Source organism: Macaca mulatta, chromosome Y, assembly GCF_049350105.2.
Source record: "Macaca mulatta isolate MMU2019108-1 chromosome Y, T2T-MMU8v2.0, whole genome shotgun sequence".
NCBI lineage: Eukaryota > Metazoa > Chordata > Mammalia > Primates > Cercopithecidae > Macaca > Macaca mulatta.
The window spans coordinates 4,859,098-4,881,439 of NC_133427.1; the positions used below are offsets into that span (position 1 = coordinate 4,859,098).

At 38.7% G+C, this 22,342-nt stretch overlaps 1 protein-coding gene and 1 long non-coding RNA gene across 28 annotated transcripts in view; one reads left to right on the plus strand and one right to left on the minus strand.

The window, feature by feature from the left end:
* Window positions 1-1,247, minus strand: part of UTY (ubiquitously transcribed tetratricopeptide repeat containing, Y-linked) — a 210,932-nt gene extending 209,685 nt beyond the window's left edge. For 18 of the 27 annotated variants that reach the window (XM_077989770.1, XM_077989769.1, XM_077989768.1 and 15 more), the window contains exon 1: window positions 79-612. In XM_077989770.1, the coding sequence (XP_077845896.1) occupies window positions 79-230 (152 nt within the window). In that variant the 5' untranslated portion in view covers window positions 231-612. Of the gene's footprint in view, window positions 1-78 lie in introns of all 27 variants that reach the window. The other 9 variants (XM_015128642.3, XM_077989767.1, XM_015128647.3 and 6 more) reach the window with 1 other exon arrangement.
* LOC114676245 (uncharacterized) overlaps window positions 689-22,342 on the plus strand; it is a 56,292-nt gene continuing 34,638 nt past the window's right edge. The window contains exon 1 of the long non-coding RNA XR_003727125.2: window positions 689-767. This is a non-coding gene — a long non-coding RNA (uncharacterized LOC114676245). The remainder of the gene's footprint in view (window positions 768-22,342) is intronic.

Consider the following 22,342-nt stretch of genomic DNA (forward strand, 5'->3'; position numbering starts at 1 on the left):
CACCAACATGGGCAAGCTGTGTCCAGGCCTTCCCAGAGAGTACCTCCAGCCAACCAGGCGGGTGATGGAGGTGCGTACCTGTCCATGCCACCAAGCGCCTCCCTTTCCTCAACTGTCAGGCTAAGGGACTCCTCTTCGCTGTCGCGGCTCGCTTTTCCTGCCGCCATTTTCTTTGCCTCATCACCTAAGGCAACAGCGGCGGCACTGAGCGACACTCCGCAGGAATTCATGGAAATGCAACAAATTTCCAAGTCCACGTCGATACCCAACCTTAATGGAGTAATTGAAAAGACGCCTTCAATGGCTGCTTGACACTGTGACGCCAATTTTATCGCTTCCTCAGCGGCTGCAAGGAAAAAAACCTAAGGCAAAGCCGAAAGCAGCCGAAGCACGGGCAGCGGAACTCGGCTACCTGGATCACATCTCGGAAACTACAGGGAAGGCAGAAGCTTGTAGTGCTGGAGAGCACAGCAGAATTTCTTAAAATTACAAACTTTGCCAGCACCAGCACAAAGTTGTAATTGTGTCATGGGCGAACCCCACGCAGCAGCCACGACCTCCCCGCTTCCAACCAGTCAGTTGTAGCCAATCTAGGGGACTCATTCATCTCACGTGATCTTTGTTGACTTACGTCAGGCATGGCTCCACTGTACTCTCTGGCTGCTGGGACCCCGCCCTTCCAGTTCGCCAAGGACCTGGGAACGTGACAGAGGGTGATTCTGATTCTGACTGCCGGTTGGTTGATGGCCATGTCTATCGAGAAAAAGGTAGTCTCTGGGATGGAGTAACCTGTAGGTTGTGCTAGTTAAATGCATTAGGTTTAGAGAATGGAGTGCCGGTGCCGGGTCTTTTTGCAGTTGCGATACACTTGAAGGGGGAAGAGAGCGATGGGAAGAGCGGCGTCTGGGATCTCCGACGGGGCGCAAGTAGGAAAGAGAAAACACCATGGGCTTTAGGAGAATCCGGAATGAGGCTCCCACTGTCACAAGCCTTGCGAATGAGAGACCTTGCAGGGCATGGCAGGGAAGCTGCGCAGGCCCTAAACCTTCACCCTCAGACGACTCAAGACTTTTGGACCCAAGGCCTTGTCACCTAGAGGCTGGTTCTTTGCCCATTTCCTCTCCACTGACCAAGTGTGAAGAGAAAGCGTAATACCTTATTACCTCAGTCGGTAAGCCAGGTTCTAGGGAATCAACGTCGCACCTGTATTTATTAATTCATGATATTATCTAAGCAACAAATGGTGACCCCCGCAAAAAACAGTTACTACACAAATCCAAAATGTTTATTTCTATTGCGATAATTCCGTGAGGTCTCAGTAAGACTAGGAGCTGCTGTGTACAGGAATTAAGAGAACAATAATTAAGACCTTCACACTTTTAAGATGCAGCAACTGATAGAAAAGAAAAAAAAAACATTTTTTGACTCTCAATTGTAACTAAAATTAGAAATAATAAGTTAAAACAATTTATTTCTGAACCCCAAATATCATAGAGGTCTTAATTTGAAAAGTTTATTTTGCAAGACTTACTTCCCCATGATACATTTGCCCAAGGTGGTTGGGGCACAGCTTGCTTTTGTACCTTTTAGGGAGACATCATTGGTTCAGTCAGGTAAGAGTGACAACTCAAGTAGGGGCTTCCAGGTTAGAAGTAGGTAAGAGACAGATCGGGTGCGGTGGCTCACGCCTGTAATCCCAGCACTTTGGGAGGCCAAGGCAGGCTGATGACCTAAGGTCGAGAGTTTCAGACCATCCTGACCAACATGGAAAACCCCGTGTCTAGTAAAAATACAAAATTAACTGGTCGTGGTGGCGCATGCCTGTAATCTCAGCTACTCAGGAGGCTGAGGCAGGAGAATCGCTGGAACCCAAGAGGCAGAGATTGGGGTGAGCCGAGATGGCACAATTGCATTCCAGCCTGGGCAACAAGAGCAAAACTCCGTCTCAAAAAAAAAAAAAAAAAAGTAGATAAGAGACAAAAGATTGCATGCTTTTGAGTCCTCGATCAGCCTTCTACTGAATACAGAATTTAGTCTGGCTAGTGACTCTGTATTTTTACATACATAAATAATAAGGCAGAGAAAGCAATCAGATATTCAGTTGTCTCTTGTGCGCATCAGAAGAATAACTTTCTGTTGTGTCTGTCGTTTGTCCCCAAGGAATTTCCTTGTGGGCACGTTGTGAGGAACGTATGTAGCTTCTTATCTTTGTATCTATCTTATTTAGGAATAAAATGGGAGACAAGTTTAGTGACATAGCTCCCAGCTTGACTTTTCCCTTACTTAGTGATTTTGGGGTCCCAAGATTAATTTTTCTTTCTCATATGATATGGCCTAAGTATATTGCGGAATTGTGTATATTTTTCTATGTAAAGAATCTATAAAAAGTCTCATATATGTTAAACACCTCTGTCAATTACTATTTTCAAAAAGACAAATTGCATAATATTCCATAAAACAAATATTTTACTGCTTATCCGTCCAGTTATTAGGTATTATGAAAATGTTAATCATTAATGGGCATTAGGAGAAATGTTCCTTTATAAGTGAAGATATTGTATCTTTTTTTAAGTAATAAATTTGCCTCCTCCAAAAATGGATATTATGTATTTAAACTTTGATATTTAAATGAGAGGACAATATAGAACTTCCTGACAATAAACTATAACATTAGTGAGAGTTTTGGGAATCCCAACTGATTTTGCTCAGTAACACATGTTTTCATTGTTATTTTGAAACTAATTCTGATTCTATAAGTTAGAGTCTATCATGTTCTCTCCTCATTCCATTTCAGTTGAATCACTACACAGCTGAGAATATTTTCAGTAGCTGCACTATTGAAAATATTATATTAATTGTCATAAGTATATTATTAAGTATATTAATTGTCATAGTAGTGGTCATCGCACCAAGAACTTTTTGATGATATGCATACATTTGCAGAAGCACATTCAAATCATGTGGAATATGGCGTCTTCCAGGAATAAGGCCTACCTGTCTCACTTGAGGCAGGTAATTATTATAAAGTGATAAAGCACATAGAGGTGGGACAGAAATTGCAGTAAAGAAAGAATTTGAACTCTGGGTCTGTACAGGCTGTATCCTTGGAAAAGTTAGCTAATCTCTAACCCAACATTGTATTTCAAACGAAATAGCTACCTCCATCCTCATACCTTCATATGCATTTGGCAGATTATAAATCAGACAGGATATAACCTTAAGGCCTTACATTATTTGTAATTTTTTGGATCTTACCTAGTTTATAAAATGTAACTACAAAATATACAAAAATGTATATACTGATAAAAGACTTATTATTTGTACCCTTTCTAGTTTATAATTTGTCACATGTATGTGAAATGGGTATAAAGCATCCAGATTTAGGTTATTCCCTCAAGAGACTAATGACTTTATATTATTTTTTCCAAAAAAAAAAAATAGTATAACAACACATGGAAGGTAGAGTGGTATAGCAAAAGAAGAAATACCAAAAATAAACATTAATTTTTGGAAAATTAGAGGATATAACTATTTAACCTGATATATGTGAATGCATGTAGCTTATTTTTTAAGTTTATTTATTATACTTTAAGTTCTGGGATACATGCACAGAACGTGCAGGTTTGTTACATAGGTATACATGTGCCATGGTAGTTTGCTGCACCAATCACCCCATCATCTAGGTTTTAAGCCCCTCATATATTAGGTATTTGTTCTAGTGTTCTCCTTTCCCTTGAGCCCCACCCCTGACAGGTCCGGGTGTGTGATGTTCCCCTCCCTGTGTCTGTGTGTTCTCACTCTTCAGTTCCCAATTATGAGTAAGAATATGAGGTGTTTGGTTTTCTGTTCCTGTGTTAGTTTGCTGAGAATCATGGCTTCCAGCTTCATTCATGTCCCTGCAAAGGACCTGAACTCAATTCTTTTTTCGTGGCTGCATAATATTCCATGGTTATATATGCCACATTTTCTTTATCCAGTCTATCATTGATGGGTATTTGGGTTGGTTCCAAGTCTTTGCTGTTGTAAATGGTGCCGCAGTACACATACATGTGTATGTGTCTTTATAGTAGAATAATTTATAATCCTTTGGGTATGTACCCAGTAATGGGATTGCTGGGTCAGATGGTATTTTTAGTTCTAGATCCCTGAGGAATTGCCACACTGTCTTCCACAATGGTTGAAATAATTTACACTTCTACCAACAGCATAAAAGCATTCCTGTTTCTCCACATAATTGCAAGCATCTGTTGTTTCCTGACTTTTTAATGATCACCATTATAACTGGCATGAGATGGCATCTCATTGTGGTTTTGATTTCCATTTCTCTAATGAACGTGAAGTTGAGATTTTTTTCATGTGTTTATTGCCCACATAAATGTCTTCTTTTGAGAAGTGTCTGTTCATATCTTGCACACACTTTTTGATGGGGCTGTTTGTTTTTTTCTTATAAATTTGTTGAAGTTCCTCATAGATTCTGGATATTAGCCCTCTGTCAGATGGATAGATTGCAATATTTTTCTCCCATTCTGTAGGTTGCCTGTCCAGTCTGATGATAGTTTCTTTTACAGTACAGAAGCTTTTTAGTTTAATTAGATCCGATTTGTCAATTTTTGTTTTGGTTTCCATATCTTTTGCTGTTTTAGTCATGAAGTCTTTGCCCATGCCTATGTCCTGAATGGTATTGCCTAGGTTTTCTTCTAGGGTTTTTATGATTTTTAGGCCTTATGTTTAAGTATTTAATCCATTTTGAGTTATTTTTTGTATAAGGCATAAGGAAGGGGTCCAGCTTCAGTTTTCTGCATATGGCTAGCCAGTTTTCCCAGCACCATTAATAAATAGAAAATCCTTTCCCCGTCGTTTCTTTCTGTCAGGTTTGTCAAAGATCAGATGGTTGTAGATGTGTAGTGTTATTTCTGAGGCCTCTGATCTGTTCTATTGGTCTGTATATCTGTTTTGGTATCAGTACCATGCTGTGTTTTTACTGTAGCCTTGTAGTATAGTTTGAAGTCAGACAGCATGATGCTTCCAGCTTTGTTCTTTTTGCTTAGGATTGTCTTGGGTATGTGGTCTCTTTTTTGGTTCCATATGAAATTTGAAGTAGTTTTTTCTAGTTCTGTGAAGAAAGTCAGTGGTAGCTTCATGGGAATAGCATTGACTCTATAAACTACTTTGAGCATTATGGTTATTTTCATGATATTGGTTCTTTCTATCCATTAGAATGGAATGTTTTCCCATTTGTTTGTGTTCTTTCTTATTTCCTTGAGCAGTGGTTTATAGTTCTCCTTGAAGAGGCCCTTAACGTCTCTGTAAGTTTGTTGCTAGGTATTTTATTTTCTTTGTAGCCGCTGTGACAGGGAGTTCACACATGATTTGGCTCTCTGTCTATTATTGGTATACAGGAAGGCTTGTGATTTTTGCACATTGATTTTGTATCCTGATACTTTGCCAAAGTTGCTTATGAGCTTAAGCAGTTTCTGGACTGAGACAATGGAGTTTTTTAAATATACAATTATGTCATCTGCAAACAAAGACAATTTGACCTTCTGTCTTCCTATTTGAATACCCTTTATATTTCTTTATCTTGCCTGATTTCACCGGCCAGAACTTCCAATACTATGTTGAATACGAGTGGTGAAAGAGGGCAATCTTGTCTTTAAGGGAATGCTTCCAGCTCTTTCCTATTCAGTATGATATTGGCTCTGGGTTTGAACAAAGACACAATATACCAGAATCTCTTGAACACAGCTAAAGCAATGTTTAGAGGGAAATTTATAGCACTAAATGCCCACATTAGAAAGTGGGAAAGATTAAAATTGACACCCTAATATCACATTTTAAAGAACTTGAGAAATAAGAGCAAACAAATTCAAAAGAAGGTAGAAGATAAGAAATAGATAAGAACAGAACTGAAGGAGATAGACACACACAAAAAACCATTCAAAAAATCAGTGAATCCAGGAGCTGTTTTGTTGAAAAGATTAACCAAATAGATAGACTGCTAGATAGACTAATAAAGAAGAAAAGAGAGAAGAGTCATATAGACACAATAAAATAGGATAAGGGGATATCACCACTGTTCCCACAGAAATACGAACTACCATCAGAGAATACTATAAACACCTCTACGTGAATAAACTAGAAAACCTAGAAGAATTGGATAAATTCCTGGACAAATAAACCTCCCAGGACTAAACCAGGAAGAAGTTGAATCCCTGAATAGACCAGTAACAATGAGAAAAACTACATGATTAGCTCAATAGACACCGAAAAGGCTTTTGATCAAATTCAACACTCCTTCATGCTAAAAACACTCAAAAAACTAGATATTGAGGGAATATGTTTCAAAATAATAAGAGCTGTTTATGACAAACCCAGAGCCAATATCATACTGAATAGGAAAGAGCTGGAAGCATTCCCTCAAAGACAAGATTGCCCTCTTTCACCACTCATATTCAACATAGTATTGGAAGTTCTGGCCGGTGAAATCAGGCAAGATAAAGAAATATAAAGGGTATTCAAATAGGAAGACAGAAGGTCAAATTGTCTTTGTTTGCAGATGACATAATTGTATATTTAAAAAACTCCATTGTCTCAGTCCAGAAACTGCTTAAGCTCATAAGCAACTTTGGCAAAGTATCAGGATACAAAATCAATGTGCAAAAATCACAAGCCTTCCTGTATACCAATAATAGACCGAGAGCCAAATCATGTGTGAACTCCCTGTCACAGCGGCTACAAAGAAAATAAAATACCTAGCAACAAACTTACAGAGACGTTAAGGGCCTCTTCAAGGAGAACTATAAACCACTGCTCAAGGAAATAAGAAAGAACACAAACAAATGGGAAAACATTCCATTCTAATGGATAGAAAGAACCAATATCATGAAAATAACCATAATGCTCAAAGTAGTTTATAGAGTCAATGCTATTCCCATGAAGCTACCACTGACTTTCTTCACAGAACTAGAAAAAACTACTTCAAATTTCATATGGAACCAAAAAAGAGACCACATACCCAAGACAATCCTAAGCAAAAAGAACAAAGCTGGAAGCATCATGCTGTCTGACTTCAAACTATACTACAAGGCTACAGTAAAAACACAGCATGGTACTGATACCAAAACAGATATACAGACCAATAGAACAGATCAGAGGCCTCAGAAATAACACTACACATCTACAACCATCTGATCTTTGACAAACCTGACAGAAAGAAACGACGGGGAAAGGATTTTCTATTTATTAATGGTGCTGGGAAAACTGGCTAGCCATATGCAGAAAACTGAAGCTGGACCCCTTCCTTATGCCTTATACAAAAAATAACTCAAAATGGATTAAATACTTAAACATAAGGCCTAAAAATCATAAAAACCCTAGAAGAAAACCTAGGCAATACCATTCAGGACATAGGCATGGGCAAAGACTTCATGACTAAAACAGCAAAAGATATGGAAACCAAAACAAAAATTGACAAATCGGATCTAATTAAACTAAAAAGCTTCTGCACTGCAAAAGAAAATATCATTAGAGTGAACAGGCAAACTATAGAATGGGAGAAAATGTTTGGAATCTATCCATCTGACTGAAGTCTAAATCCAGAATCTCCGAGGAACATAAAGAAATTTAGAATGGAAAGACCAAACAACCCCATGAAAAAGTGGACAAAGCATCTGAACAGACACTTCTCAAAAGAAGACATTTATGTCACCAAAAAAATATGAAAACAGTTTATCATCACTGGTCATTAGAGACATGCAAATCAAAACCACAGTGAAGTACCATCTCACGCCAGTTCAAATGGCGATTGTTAAAAGTCAGGAAATAGGTCAGGTGCGGTGGCTCATGCTTGTAATCCCAGCACTTTGGGAGGATGAGACTGGTGAATCATGAGGTCAAGAGATCAAGATCATCCTGGCCAACACGATGAAACGCCGTCTCTACTAAGAATATAAAAATTAGCTCGGCGTGGTGGCACATGCCTATAGTCCCAGCTGCTCTGGAGGCTGAGGCAGGAGAATCGCTTGAACCCAGGAGGTGGAGGTTGCGGTGAGCCATGATTGTGCCATTGCACTCTGGCCTGGCAACAGAGTGAGACTCTGTGTCAAAAAAAAAAAAAAAAGAAAAAAGAAAAAAGGAAACAACAGATGCTGGAGAGGATGTGGAGAAATAGGAAAGCTTTTACACTGTTGATGGGAGGGTAAATTAGTTCAGTCATTGTGGAACACAGTGTGGCAATTCTTCAGGGATTTAGAACTCGAAATACCATGTAACCCAGCAATTCCATTATTGGATGTATACCCAAAGGATTATAAATCATTCTGCTCTAAAGACATGTATGGTGGCAGTGTTCACAACAACAAAGACTTGGAACCAACCCAAATGCCCATCAGTGATAGACTGGATAAAAAAATGTGGCACATATACACCATGGAATACTATGCAGCCATAAAAAAGATGAGTTTATGCTCTTAGCAGGGATGTGGATGAAGCTGGAAACCATCACTCTCAGCAAACTAACACAAGACCAGAAAACCAAACACTGCATGTTCTCACTCTGAAGTGGGAACTGAACTATGAGAACACATGGACACAGGGAGGAGAACATGAAACACAGAGCCTATGAGTGGGTGGGACACAAGGGAAGGGATAGCATTAGGAAAAATACCTAAATGCATGTGCATGCAGGGCTTAAAACCTAGATGACGGATTGATGGGTGCAGCAAACCACCATGGAATATGCATACCTATGTAACCAGCCTGCATGTTCTGCACATGTGTCCCAAAACTTAAAGTAGAATAATAATAATAATAAAAAATGTTGAACATGTACACCATGGAATACTATGCAGTCATTAAAAAAGAATGAGATTTATTTCAGAACAAAGATGCGGCTGGAGGCCACTATTCTCAGCAAACTAATGCAGGGGCAGAAAACCAAGTACTGCATGCTCTTTCCCACTTATGAGAAGGATTTAAATGATGAGAACTTATGAACAAAAAAGGGAACAACAGACACTGGGTTCTAATTGAGTGTGGACAGTGGGAGGATGGAAAGGAGCAGAAAAGATAACAGCTGGGTACTAGGCTTAATTCGTGCATGATGAAATAATTTGTACAAGAAATCCTTGTGACATGAGTTTACCTATGTAACATTCACTTGTATCCTGGAGCCTAAAGTAAAAGTTAAAAAAAATGAACAAAGTAAATTAAGACATTTTAGTAATGGGATATTTTATATGCAATGCCAAAAGAAATTAACAGTAAGAACCTGCAAACTCTCCAGGTGATTTTAACTATAAAAACAGTGGAGAACAATTGCTCTATGGCAGTATTTCCCAAACTTGCCCCCAAATAAGAACCATCTGACATGGTTGTTAAATGTATTTATTGCAGGCCTCTTCCTAGATTTAATAAGCCAATTTTCCAGAAAAAGAGCCTAAAAATGTAGATATTTAATAATTATCCAAAGCGATACTTTAAATGAGGAAAGTTTAGGCAATGCTATTAATATTTTCTTCTCACCCTCTCCATGTTAAAAGCAATTAGCTGAAGTATAAACCACTAACAAAAGCATTATTCAGTTAAATTCAGCCAACAATATTTTTAGTGTACACCTTAAACATTACCCTTGAAAGTCACTTTTAATGTGTGATTTTGAACCTAGAAATCACTGAGAAACTTAAAATAATAAACGTAGAGTAGTTGGTTGCTATACAGATATTATTATTGGGTATTCTCTCAGACTACTTAACTTTCATGTAGTTTTGTAAGAAACACTTTATTAATTTGGGCTGGTTCCTGAAGTTCGCATAAGTCGGCTGGCCTGGTGTCATATCAGATCTATCTCAGAGGCCTGAGAAGGACTAGCTTTTCTTTATCGTGCCCAAGATAGAGGCATTTTAAGCCTCCCCAAAATCGTTTCTTAATGTATCTCAAGAAGGAAAATGTATTCAAGACAGATTTTAAGTGGATACCTTTGAGTGCAAACCAAAAAGTGGTTATGGAAATTATAATGAACAAGTAAAATTGACTAAAGGATGCATACTCAAATACCTACCCTTTCTCTTTTGGTAAAAAGGAGGAAGGCATAGTGAGTATTAAATTGTTTATATAGCTTTATTAAATTTCCTGTTTTTAGCACCATAGTCATTTTACTTATCACTAGTCAGAGAAACAGATTAGTAACTTTACTATGAGCCCTTTGAAGGGAGGCATTTTGTCCTAGTGTATTGAGTTGTATGTAGTTTTTAAATGTTGAGTATTTAGCATAATTCCTAGAGCATAATAAATGAGCAAAATTATTTTTTGAATTAGATACCAATATTGATTGCTTGCCTGAACCTCATTGTTAAAACATACAATATTAATACATGTAAAAGAATGTTTAAAAAATAATTTGTGCTCAATTAGGCTCACACTAAAAATAAACTGTAGTAATAATTTTAAAAATTCTGACAAAAAAGAAAATGATGTTTTCCTCTGAAGTTACAAAAATGAAAGGGTTGAAAAGAGAACCTTTATTTATAGCTTTCTATTATTAATTATTTAATTGTTTTAACCGTGTGCATGTACTAATTTTATTATAGAAAAATGAAAGTTTTTAAGGTCAGTTAAAATGAACATGATTAACGTTATTAAAATTATATAATCACACAGAGATTCTGAAGGGATCTTTTCCCAACCTCATCTCAGAATATTCCCCAATTTTCCTTCAGTTTTATCTCCTAGTGATAGTTGTTAAAATGCCCACAATTCTCCATGTTTTTCATTGAGAGGTGAGATGAAAAAAATTCCTATTTTTAAATGTGAATTGACTAACTTGCTTTGATCAATGGGAGGTTAGCAAATGTGTGGCAAACCATGGCTTGAGAAATATTTGTGTTCACTTGGTTCACTTGTCACTTGTCTCATTTGTTGGGTAATAAAGGACAGGGGATGCACTTGCTGTCATGTATCAGTCAACCACCAGACACACAAGCCATCTAGTCAGTTACTGTCCATCTAAATTCCAAGTGACTGCAAACAAATGAGCACTTCTAGCTGAGGTCAGCTGAGCTCAGACACAGCTATCAGTAATTATCATAGAATTGTGAACCAAATAATTGTCTTGTATAGTAACTAAGTTTGGAATGATTTGTTATCTCTAGCTTGTAACTAAAATACTGTTCAGTTATGGAGTTCTCTACACTAGTCAAAAGGATTCACACAGTTTGTGCAACAGTGTATGTACATATCAATTCTTATTTACATAAATTTTCTACATAAATTATGCTATTCATTATCACATTATAGCCAAAATGCCATCTGTCTTTTGAAATTGTCTTTTTCTCCATTCCCAGGTTGTTAACAGTTTTGTTTTTTTTTTCTTCTAACCTTTATTTTCAGTTCAGGGTTACATGTGCAAGTTTGTTATATAGGTAAACTTGTAACAGGGAGGTTTGTTACACAGATAATTTCATTACCCAGGTACTAAGTCTAGTATCCAATAGTTAATCTTTTCTGTTTCTCGCTTCTCTCCCATTCTCCGTCCTCAAGTAGGCCCCAGTGTCTGTTGTTTACTTCTTTATAAGTTCTCATCATTTAACTCATCTTTTTAAGTTTTGAGGGAGAACACACCATATTGGATTTTCTGTTCCTGCATCAGTTTGCTAGGAATAACGGCCTCCAGCTTTAAGGCATGTTCTTTGCATTTCCTTGCAAAAGACATGATCTCATTCTTTTTATGGCTGCATAGTATTCCATGGTGAACATGTACCATATTTTCTTTATTCAATCTGTCATTGATGGGCATTTAGTTTGATCTCATGTCTTTGTATTGTGAATAGTGCTACAGCGAACATATGCATGTATCTTTATGATAGAACGTTTATATTGCTTCAGGCACATACTCAGTAATGGAATTCCTGAGTCAAATGGTAGTTCTCTTTTTAGCTTTTTGAGGAATTTCCAGTACCTGAAGGAATCAACACTGAAGTCTGAGACAGCAAAGATGGCCTGACCCTCCCTCTGGGAGCTCTGTCCCAGGGAGATTTGAAATCTCTGTTGGCTGGAAAATACCAGCAAAAGTGGCTGGAGACCCTATTTGGGAGGTCTTGCCCAGTGAGAGAAATGGGATTGGAGACCTGCTTAAAACAGCAGTGCGCTGGCCCTGTTTTTATAGACTAGCTGTGTTGTGCTGGAGGTTTACTTTAGCCCCCAGTCACCTTGAATTCTCCAAAGTCTGAAGGCTAGAATGGTTAGGTCACCCAAACTGTAAAGATGGCAGCCCACAATTCCCAGGGAGCTGTGTCCCAGGGAGGTGTGAAACCTTTCTTGGGGGCCAGGTGCAGTGGCTCATGCCTGTAATCCCAGCATTCTAGGAGGCTGAAGCAGTTACATTGCTTGAGATCAGGACTTTGAGACCAGCCTGGGCAACAAAATAAGATTCCATCTCTAGAAAAAATACAAAAATTAGCCAGGCATGGGGCATATACCTGTGGTCCCAGCTACTTGGGGAGGCTGAGCGGGGAGGATAGTTTGAGCCTGGGAGGTGGAGGGTGCAGTGAGCCAAGCACATCACTGCGTTCTAGCCTGGGCAACAGAGCCAGACGCTGTCTCAAAAAAAAAAAAAAAAAAAAATAGGAAAGAAGGAAAAAACAAAAGAAACCTCTGTGAGCTGGAAAATACCAATGGTGGTGACTAGAGACACCTGCTGGGAGATAAGGAAGGAAAGAAGGAGGAGAGAAAGACAGAGGGGGAGGAAGGGAGAGGTGGTGGGAGGGAAAAGAAAGGAAACTTCTGTCAGCTGGAAAATACCAATGACAGTGCCTAGAGATGCCCACTGGGAGATTCCGTCTAGTGAAGAAAAATGGGATGCAGGATCCATGTGAATAAGCAGTCTGACGATGTCTCCATAGAGTTGCCAGCCTACACTGGGGAACCATTACTTGCCTCAGACTTATTGGAGCCCTAAGGCAACAGTGACTGAGGCTGTGAATACAGCAAAAATGGTGGCCAATTCCTCCCATGGAAAGCTCTGTATCAGGGACATATAATGCTGCTGCCAGTGGTTGGCGGGGATTTTAAGCCAGTGGGTCTTATGCTGTTGAGGTGCCATGGAAGTAGGTCCTGCAGACTTTTGCTGATCAAGCCCTTGGATTCAGCCCCTTTCCTAGGGGTATATATGGACTCTAACTCCTGCTTTGCCAGAGTTGCATATGCTTTTGTTGGGAAGTCTACAAAGTCGTGGTATGTAAGGATTTTGTGTCTCTCCATGTGTCTGAGTGGCTGCCCTGCCGAGACTCCACATGGTTCTGTGTGTCTGGCCCTGGTGGAGTGGGTTCATGAGAAGATCTCCTGACCTAACTGTTATGATTCATTGCAGAAGTGTGGGTTCTCAGTATTATTCACTTGTCGCTTCACTGGGCATGGGAGGTTTCCCTGGCTCTGTATCATTCCCAGCTGGGGGCCATCATCCTGCCTTGCTTTTTCTCCATTCTCTATAGGCTGAGTTGTTTCCTTATTATTCCCAATGCAAGTACCTGAATGTTTCACTTGAATAGTTTATTCCTCCTTGCTAAAAGCTTTTTGTATTAAGAATGTCAGTGGCTAATTTTAATTCCACTAAAATATTTTTTATGGTTGGACACAACAGAAACCAGTAAGACTGAAGTACCTTCATGGAAATATTTTATTCATTTTTCTTATCTGATACTATTACTTGAACCCATCTCTACTTCTTTTACTTTGATTCTTACATAACACTTTTAAATTGCTAATTTAATTTTTAAGTAATTTTTAATTCCATAATCACACAGTTGACTTTCTGAAGGTAAACTCTTGTTAAGAACTGAATTGTATCCCAAAGTTTAAATGTTGAAGTCCCAACCCATAACATGACTCTATTTGAAGGCAGAGAGACTTAAGAAGTAATTAGAGTTAAATGAAGTCATAGTTGAGTCCCTACTACAATATAATTTGGTGTCCTTCAAGAAAAAGAAAGGACAGCAGTTACCTATAGTCAAGAAGTAAAGACCAGATAAGGGCACAGAAAGATGAAACCATCTGCAGGTCAAGGAGAAAGGCCACAGTAGAAACAGAACCTGCTGGCACCTTGATCTCTAACTTTCATCCTCCAGATTTGTGAGTGGCTTATCTTCTAAGCCACTATGGAATTTTCTTATGACAGCTGTAAAAAACTAATACAACATTATTCCTTATCTGACTTTGAGGATCTTTTTAATAATGTCAATTAGCTGCTGATATAACTTCTTTTGAACTATATATCCAAATCTTTTCTCACATTTAAAGTAAATCTTTTATTGTTTATATTATTTCTTAATACAGTCTAGATACAAGAGTTCTTGATCAGATACATGATTTTATTATTTATTTATTTATTTTGAGATGGAGTCTCTGTTGCCCAGGCTGGAGTGCAGTGGTGCCATCTCGGTTCACTGCAAGCTCTGCCTCCTGGGTTCATACCATTCTGCTGCCTCAGCCTCCCAAGTAGCTAGGACTACAGGTGCCTACCACCACGCCCAGCTAATTTTTTGTGTGTGTGGTGTTTTTTTTTTTTTTTTAAGTAGAGACAGGGTTTCACCATGTTAGCCAGGATGGTCTCCATCTCCTGACCTCATGATCCACCCACCTCAGCCTCCCAAAGTGCTGGTATTACAGACATGAGCCACCATGCCCGGCCATGATTTTTAAATATTTACTCTAAGTCTTGGCTACTGTTTTATTTTTTTAATAGTGGCTTTGAAGGGCAAACATTTTTAATTAAAAAATCTTTAAATTGTTTAATTTTTAAACAAAATTATATAATTTTAATTTTGACAAAGTGTAACGTATCAATGTTTTTTGGAGTAGAATTTGGGGGTTATACCTTAGAACTCTTTAAAATCTTGAAAACTTTTTTCTATGTTTTTGCCTAAAGGTTTTAAAGATTTGTGATCCATTTTAAGGTGTGTGTGTGTGTTGTGAAGTGAAGGTCTAGATTTTGCATGTGGATATCCAATTTTCTAAGTAATATTTGTTAAAAAGACAGTCTGTTTACATTGATTTTCTTTGCACCATTTAAAAAAAGTGTCCTTAAATGAAACTCATTTCTGAAATTTCAATTTTATTCTATAGATCTACATATCTATTTATGTTACTTGGGGTTTAATCTAAGAAGCAGAAACAGGGAATTTGCTTAGACATTTATGATAGCTGGTTAAACAGTCACTGCAAGTCTTTTCAGTGTGGGAGTCTGAAATTTACAGGATGGTGGTCAGAAAGAGAAGATAATCAACTACTTGAACTTTGTAACTGTGAGTGGATACTCACAGTCATGAATTGATAACCCACAAAGGTGAAGTTAAACTTGTATCTGTTCCTTTTGTCTCTGATGATACGGAAATGCTGTTAAATATAGGACCATTTGTCACAGGGCTAATCACACAAACACCTGGCTCAGGAATCAGAGAAAACTGAAGAAAGATACTGGAGGAGCAGGGACATTTTCAGTGCCAGATGCTGCTTAATGCCAACATTAATCAGCAGATAGCAATGGCATGTAATCTACAAAATAGTCGATCCCTCTCACATCAGACTTCCAACTCTCAGTGGATTACTCCCTTGTAGTCTATGCTAACTGGAAAAAATACAAGAAAAAACTACTGGGATATGTTGTTAAATGTAGCCAGAGTGACACAGAATAGTCCACCCTATTTGTAAATTGGTATGCATGTAAAATATCTTTAACTTCCTCTCTTTAACTCCAAATAAATAAGGCATTATACCTTTTCCTGTTTCCACAAAAGAGTGTATAAGTCCTCTTTGGTATCTATCTTTTCCTTTGATTTGTTTAACTCAACTAAACTAACTTAACAAATAGAGAGATATAAAGTTAACTATTACTAGTATGTTATGCAAGATAATAAGGAGAGGAAAGATGCCATGGCAATGTCAGGAAACTACCCTATATGTTATAAAAAGGGGAGGAACCCTCCATTCTAGGAATCTCTCTTTTTCTTTTTTTTTTTTTTTTTTTGAGACAGAGTTTCTCTTTTGTTGCCCAGGCTGGAGTGCAATGGTGCCTGATCTCAGCTCACAGCAACCTCCGCCTCACGGGTTCAAATGATTCTCCTACCTCAGCCTCCTGAGTAGCTGGGATTATAGGCATGTGCCACCACCCTGGCTAATTTTGTATTTTTAGTAGAGACAGGTCTTATTCACGTTGGTCAGGTTGGTCTTGAACTCCCAACCTCAGGTAATCTGCCTGCCTCGGCCTCCCAGAGTGCTGGGATTACAGGTGTAAGCCACTGCGCCTGGCCCAGTTCCAGGAATTACTCACCACTTTTCCAGAAAACTCATGAATAATCCACCTCTTGTTTAGCATATAATCAGGAAATAACTATAAGTATACTAAATCAGGCAGTCCATGCCACTGCTCTGCCTATGGAGTAGCCATTATTTTGTTCCCATATTTTCCTAGTAGACTTGCTTTCACTTAACTCTGTGCACTCGCCCTGAATTCTTTCTTACATGAGGTTCAAAAACCCTGTATCGGGGTCTAAATAAAGACCACTTTCTGGTAAAAGTTGTAAGGATTGTTGGTTTGCTTTTGGAGTTTTGAGTTTTGTTGGGGTGGGGTACGATGGAATCATGCTGTGTTGCCAAGGCTGACTTTGAACTACTGGACTCAAAATATCCTCCTAATTCAGCCTTCTGAGTAGCTGGGATTACAGATGTGAGCTACCATCCCTGCTTATTTGTAAGTTTTTATGTTGATCTTCATTAATATTATCCTCAATACAGAAAATTTGTGGAGAAGACTGGATAAATTATTATTTACTTTAGAGCAAATAACAACTGTATGCTTCTCTGAATAACAATTTGAGTTATATACTCTAATGCATTACTTTGGGGTAATTCTATGAGAGTCAGGCATAGATGCCAAGGAAAATCAATCTGGGTGCTTATATTTATATCATTCTCTTCCCTTCCTGAAAGAAGAGTGAAAGATATTGCTCTTTGTATAGAATTCTTACTTCATTTTTAACTTTTTTTGAATGTGGAGAGAGATCTTCACAGGAAATTTAAGCTCATTTTGTCAAGCTTTACAATACAAGTATGTGTCCGTGGTTATGGATCTCATCTCTCTTTGGAATGTTACTTAACTTCTGAAGTTAAGTAAATGTTAATATATCTGGAATTATTTTAATTAAAAATCTTCACTTTTATTATTGATTTTTTTCCCAATAAGATTAAGGCTGATATTGCCCTATTTGACAGATAAAGAAGCTGAGACCCCAAAATGGTTAGGTGCCTTACCCAAGGTCTCATACTAATTAGATACCGTATGGCCACTTCTTCTTTGAATATGGTGTCATTTCCCTTAAAGTCAAACTAGAAGTGCCTAGTTCTGGGAAGAAGTTACTGGGATGATGGCTATTTGTCTAATCTCAGGTTACCCTTAAAAGACCCAAGAAATTAGGCCGGGCGCGGTGGCTCAAGCCTGTAATCCCAGCACTTTGGGAGGCCGAGACGGGCGGATCACGAGGTCAGGAGATCGAGACCATCCTGGCTGTCACTGTGAAACCCCGTCTCTACTAAAAACTACAAAAAACTAGCCGGGCGAGGTGGCAGGCGCCTGTAGTCCCAGCTACTCGGGAGGCTGAGGCAGGAGAATGGCGTGAACCCGGGAGGCGGAGCTTGCAGTGAGCTGAGATCCGGCCACTGCACTCCAGCCTGGGTGGCAGAGCGAGACTCCGTCTCAAAAAAAAAAAAAAAAGACCCAAGAAATTGTTCCTACAAATACAACAATTTTCCTCACTCTAGGCATAGTTCAATCTGTGGGTCCTCCTCTGACACTCTTCAAAAACCAGAAATACCAGGAACTGAAGCAGGTAATGCATCAAAGACAGACTTTTCTGTAATCCATGATTTCTGTCTTAGAATGATTATTTTCTACAACTGACTGCTTCCTGGAAAGGTGGTGTGGAAATATCCCCAGGTAACTTTCTATTTTACACCTTCTATGTCCTTGACCTCCTTCCTCATACCTCTGCTTGATCCACTGTTCCACTCACATGGCCTACTGTGTAGATCAATTTAGAAGGTAACTTTCCTTCCTTCCTTCCTTCCTTCCTTCCTTCCTTCCTTCCTTCCTTCCTTCCTTCCTTCCTTCCTTCCTTCCTTCCTTCTTTCCTTCCTTCCTTCTTTCCTTCTTTCTTTTTTTTCCTGGAAACCATCATTCTCAGAAAACTATCACAAGAACAGAAAACCAAACACCACATGTTCTCACTCATAGGTGGGAATTGTACAATGAGAACACTTGGACACAGGAAGGGGAACATCACACACTGGGGCCTGTTGTGGGGTGGGGGAAGGGAGGAGGGATAGCATTAGGAGATATACCTAATGTAAATGATGAGTTAATGGGTGCAGCTCACCAGTTAATGGGTGCAGGTATATCATTTACATTAGGTAAATGATGAGTTACATATGCACATGTATACATATGTAAAAAACCTGCACATTGTGCACATGTACCCTAGAACTTAAAGTATAATAAAAAAGGAAAAGAAGGACATATATCAAGATGCAGGGCCATTTGGGGTTCCACTGAGGGACAAATGTTGGAAAGCATGCCATGGAGACTCAGATGGTTGCATTTCCAAGTGGGATGTCAGCTGGGCAGAACTGCTCTCAAACCACAGCTAGAAGAAGAAGCTGAAACTGAACTTCAGGTTTAATTAAGAATCTGTATGGGACCACTGTTGGCAACCTGACCCAGTGGCATCAGCAGGCAGGATTGCTTCCAGACCACAGCTGAGAGGAGCTGGAGCTTAGAATCAGGGCTCCTTTAGGAACTGCTGCAGGTTGGAGATCAGCAGTCCTGTCCTGGTTTTACAAATATTTATGTCTTCCAGCAGTTACATGAGCCATTGGGATTGCTCCCAGGCTGCATGTGAGAGGGATTGGAGTTGAATTTTGGGGCCCCTTCAGGGTGTGCTGAGGGAATGGAGGTTGTCATGGTTGCCCTCGTAGTTCAGACTGGCTCTGAGGTTCTAGAAGTTCTTTGCATGGGTGTGGTTACTCATAGGCTTCAGCAGAGGGACAGAGTCAAGACAGTACCCCTTCAGTATTTGCTATGGATAGGAGGCCAGCAAGCCCACCCCAGTGGTTAACACAAGTGAGTGTCTCAGCAGTCTCCTGTGCCTTAGCAATAGTTCACTGAGTACAGCAAGAAAGCCTGAGCTTAGACAGCATTCCTTCAGGATCTTCGTGGGAGATGGAAGACAGCATGTTTGTCCCAGTAGCTCAGATGGATGCATCTCTTATCAGTTCTCTGCACATGTGGGATAAATGCTGGAATGCAGTGAGAGGGGCTTGAAATAAGAGAAAACCCTTTCAGGGACTGCTGTGGGATACAGACAAGCAAATCTGTCCTGGTGCCACAGATGGCCAAGCCTTTCTCTTGGTCTTTGTGTGAGCAGTACTAAGCTGGGACCATAGCTGACAGGGGCTGGAGCCAATTTATAGAATAATTTTGGGTCCATTGATGTGGCCAATGTTGGTAGGCAGATGGCTCTACTGTAAGTAATCTCTAATGAACTCTTAGACAGATGATTCTGATTATAGGCTCAAGGGCAAATACAGCTCTAGACAATACCCTTGGGAAAATAGGCCATTTTGGGGCTTGAACCCAGAAGTACAATCGACAGGTGCTGAATAACAATCAGCACTCTGAGAACAACTCTTTTGTAACTTTGAGTATACTAAGGTTCCATAATCTACATAAATCCCAAGGCTCCTTATCTGTTGGTATGTGCCAAATTCTTGTTGTAGGGGATATAGTAGGGTGGCCTCCTGTTCTTCTACAATGCTAATGTTCCTCTGTTTCTTTATTTTTAATCTTTGACATTCTCACAGTTGAAAATGACATCACATGGTTGCTCTGATTTATAGTTGATTGATTACTATTGTAGTTAATTTTTTTTTATATATTTACTTACACATCTATAATTTTTTAATTGATTGTTTCAGTGTTTATCCTATTCTTATATTGAATTGATTTGGTTATAATGACACTGAAAAACTCTATATAAAATTGGAAATTATATGAATAATTATTAGGGATTGGCTAAATAAATTATGGCAGTTTATAAATCACATTATATTCTCATTAAATGACAGTATAGGTACATAATTTTGGAAGGGAAAATACGTTGATAACAATGTTAATGGTAAGGGAGCAGACAAATTATTCCATGCAAACGGAAACCAAAAGCAAGCAGGAGTAGTTATTGTTGTATCAATGAAACAGACTTTAAGGCAACAGCAGTTTAAAAAATACAAAGAAGGTTATTAGAATAATAAAGAGACTGATTGAACAAAAGATATAGGTATCCTAAATATATGTGTGACAAGCTTCAGAGCTCCCAGATTCATAAAACAATTACTTTTAGACTTAAGAGATAGCAACGCAATAATAATGGGGAACCTCAACATACCACTAACAGCACTAGACAGATTATCAAGGAAGAAAGACAAAAAGGACACATATAACATAAACTGAACTCTAGAGTAAATGGACCTAACAGATATTTACAGAACATTCTAACCCCCATACCAGGGAATATACATTCTTCTCATCAGGATGTGAAACATTTTCTAAGATAGACCATACCATATGCCACAAAAAGTCTCAATAAAACTTTAAAATATTGAAACTTTATCATATATAGTCTTAGGCATAACAGAATGACACTAGAAATCAGTTTCAAGAGAAATTTTCAAAACTATGCAAATACATGGAAATTAAACAATCTGCTCCTGAGTATGTTTGGGTAAACAATGAAATCAAGATAGAAATTAATTCTTTTTATTTTTTATTTTATTATTTTTTATTATACTTTAAGTTCTAGAGTACATGTGCACAACATGCAGGTTTGTTACATACATATGCATGTGCCATGTTGGTGTGCTGCATCCATTAACTAGTCATTTACATTAGGTATTTCTCTTAATGCTATTGCTCCCCACTCCTCCCACCCCACAACAAGCCCTGGTGTGTGATGTTCCCCACCCTGAGTCCAAGTATTCTCATTGTTCAGTTCCCACCTATGAGTGAGAACATGTGGTGTTTGGCTTTCTGTCCTTGCAATAGTTTGCTCAGAATGATGGTTTTCATCTTCATCCTGCAAAGGACATGAATTCATCCTTTTATATGACTTCATAGTATTCCATGGTGGATATGTGCCACATTTTCTTAATCTAGTCTATCACTGATGGACATTTGGGTTGGTTCCAAGTCTTTGCTATTGTGAATAGTGCCACAGTAAACATATGTGTGCATGTGTCTTTATAGTAGCATGATTTATAATCCTGCGCACTCTTTTGCTATGCAGAAGCCCTTTAGTTTAATTAGATCCCATTTCTCAATTTTGTCTTTTGTTGCCATTGCTTTTCGTGTTTTAGTCATGAAGTCCTTGCCCATGTCTATGTCCTGAATGGTATTGCCTAGGTTTTCTTCTAGAGTTTTTATGGTTTTAGGCCTAACATTTAAGTCTTTAGTCCATCATGAATTAATTTTTGTATAAGGTGTAAGGAAGGTATACAGTTTCAGCTTTCCACATACAGGTAACCAGTTTTCCCAGAGCCATTTATTAAATAGGGAATCCTTTCCCCATTTCTTCTTTTTGTCAGGTTTGTCCAAGATCAGATGGTCGAAGATGTGTGGTGTTATTTCTGGGGCCTCTGTTCTGTTCCATTGGTCCATCTCTGTGTCTTGGTAGCAGTACCAAGCTGTTTTGGTTACTGTAGCGTTGTACTGTAGTTTGAAGTCAGGTAGCATGATGCCTCCAGCTTTGTTCTTTTGGCTTAGGATTGTCTTGCCAATGCGGGGTCTCTTTTGGTTCCATATGAACTTTAGAGTAGTTTTTTCCAATTCTATGAAGAAAGTCATTAGTGGCTTGATGGGGATGGAATTGAATCTATAAATTACCTTGGGCAGTATGGCCATTTTCATGGTTTTGATTCTTTCTATCCATGAGCGTGGAATGCATGTTCTCCCATTTTTTTGTGTCCCGTTTTATTTCGTTGAGCAGTGGTTTGTAGTTCTCCTTGAAGAGGTCCTTCACATCCCTTGTAAGTTGGATTCCTAGGTATTTTATTCTCTTTGAAGCAATTGTGAATGGGAATTCACTCATGATTTGGCTCTCTGTTTATCTGTTATTTGTGTATAGGAATGCTTGTGATTTTTGCACATTGATTTTGTATCCTGAGACTTTACTGAAGTTGTTTATCAGCTTAAGGAGATTTGGGGCTGAGACAATGGGATTTTCTAAATACATAATCATGTCATCTGCAA